The 1,649-nt window shown below is 38.3% G+C and overlaps 1 protein-coding gene across 1 annotated transcript in view; it reads left to right on the plus strand.

Annotated features, from left to right (window-relative positions):
- Nucleotides 1-1,072, plus strand: part of LOC112505061 (probable glutathione S-transferase) — a 6,559-nt gene extending 5,487 nt beyond the window's left edge. The window contains exon 2 of the mRNA XM_025109017.1: nucleotides 731-1,072. Within this exon, the coding sequence (XP_024964785.1) occupies nucleotides 731-1,072 (342 nt within the window). The remainder of the gene's footprint in view (nucleotides 1-730) is intronic.
- Nucleotides 1,073-1,649: the final 577 nt, after the last annotated feature.

Consider the following 1,649-nt stretch of genomic DNA (forward strand, 5'->3'; position numbering starts at 1 on the left):
TAGCATCTTTGACTTTGTTAATTTCTGCTCACTTTTTAATGTTTCACCTAATCCTGTGATATCATCTTAAATACTTTCTAATTACCTATTATTCTATGGGTGGAGAAGCACAAGCKGCACAACCCTGAACCCTGATCCAGGCTCGAGTCCGGCCTGAAAAAGCCTGGGACTGATGAGCTTGAAATYCAGTCCACTCAGCCTCAAAAGCCTGATCAAGCCGAAATTTTGGGGACAGACACGATCTTAAGTCCGGTCAAAGCCCTGTTAAATTCTGGTTAAGCCCAAAAAGCCTGGCTTGAAAAACCCCAGTCGTGCTCTTTTTCAACCCAAAAGCCTGGCCGGACACGATTTGTTTCAGCCCGGATCTTTTTATTTGCTCATTGAAAATGGGTTTGGAAGACTTTTTTTGATTAACCTGGATATCCAACCCGCTATACTTGATGCTTTTGTGAAACAAATCTTAGGGTGACATATTGATWTATTGAATATGTAAAAAAGATTGAGTTTGACATATGTGACTTGTGAATGAAGAATTGATAAGGGTGGTTTGTTTAACATATACGTGGTCCACTATTGTTTGAATCCCTTTGAATCGAGTTATAATATTGAAAATGTAAACCAAGCGTTTAATATTAATGTACATAACCGAGGAAAGTTTGGTGCGCGAAAGAGGATCTGCCCAATTATTTTTTCTAAACGAGGACTGATTTCGATAATATGATTTGTTCAGTTTATTCCTGCAATATTCAAGGCTCTTAGCAGCAATGGAGACGAGCAGGCCATTGCAGAAGCTTCTGAGCAACTTCAAATCCTAGAAAACGAACTCGCGGTCAAAGGTAAGAAGTTCTTCGGAGGTGACAACATTGGACTGGTTGATATYGCTGCCGATTTCATGGCGTATTGGCTTGGAATAATCGAAGAAGCAGCTGGAATAAAGTTGGTCAAGGAAGACAAGTTTCCRAAAATAACCGAATGGGCTGATAACTTTGCCAACAGTCCAGCTGTCAAGGAAATCTTACCTCCAAGAGAACATCTGCTTGGGTTCTTCAAGGCAAAGTACGGAAAGGCGTAATGTAATAAATTTAGTTGTTTTATTAGGATCTGCGTGCTTACGAAAGTTTCAGTTTCAGTGCATAACATCCATCGATGTTGCACTTTGTGGWGTTATCAAAGTCATGCCTTTGTGYCCATCGATATTCCAATAAGCAGCTCTTTGTGCTTCTTGTTGTAAGTAGTGATGTCAATCGTTGTTTGCAATAAGCTGTTGTATGTTGTTGTTGTTTGCAATATTTTATGTTTGTTGTCGAAAATTTGGTATATCTTCAAATGTTTAAACAAAAAAGGTTGAAYTGGACTTTCGATACCAWGTACCAACCAAGTTTTCACCAACTGTAGCTTAGTAACTSGTACAAGCTAAAGTCTTATGGACCCACAGGCCACCACTTTGACATGAGATCGTTTATATCCCCTCAGCAAGATGGTGATAACCAACGGAAGCGTCGGTTTAACAAATATTTATTTGGTTACTTATATTCACGTACAATATCAGGTTTAATATTTCGTGTTACTTATGGGAATATCTAAAATTTACATGGCTTGACTAAAAGTTTAGACATTGTATATATAGAAAATTGACATGTACAAATAAT

The sequence above is a fragment of the Cynara cardunculus genome, unplaced genomic scaffold (genome assembly GCF_001531365.2).
Source record: "Cynara cardunculus var. scolymus isolate 2C unplaced genomic scaffold, CcrdV1 Un_Scaffold_8168, whole genome shotgun sequence".
In the NCBI taxonomy this organism is placed as follows: Eukaryota; Viridiplantae; Streptophyta; class Magnoliopsida; order Asterales; family Asteraceae; genus Cynara; species Cynara cardunculus.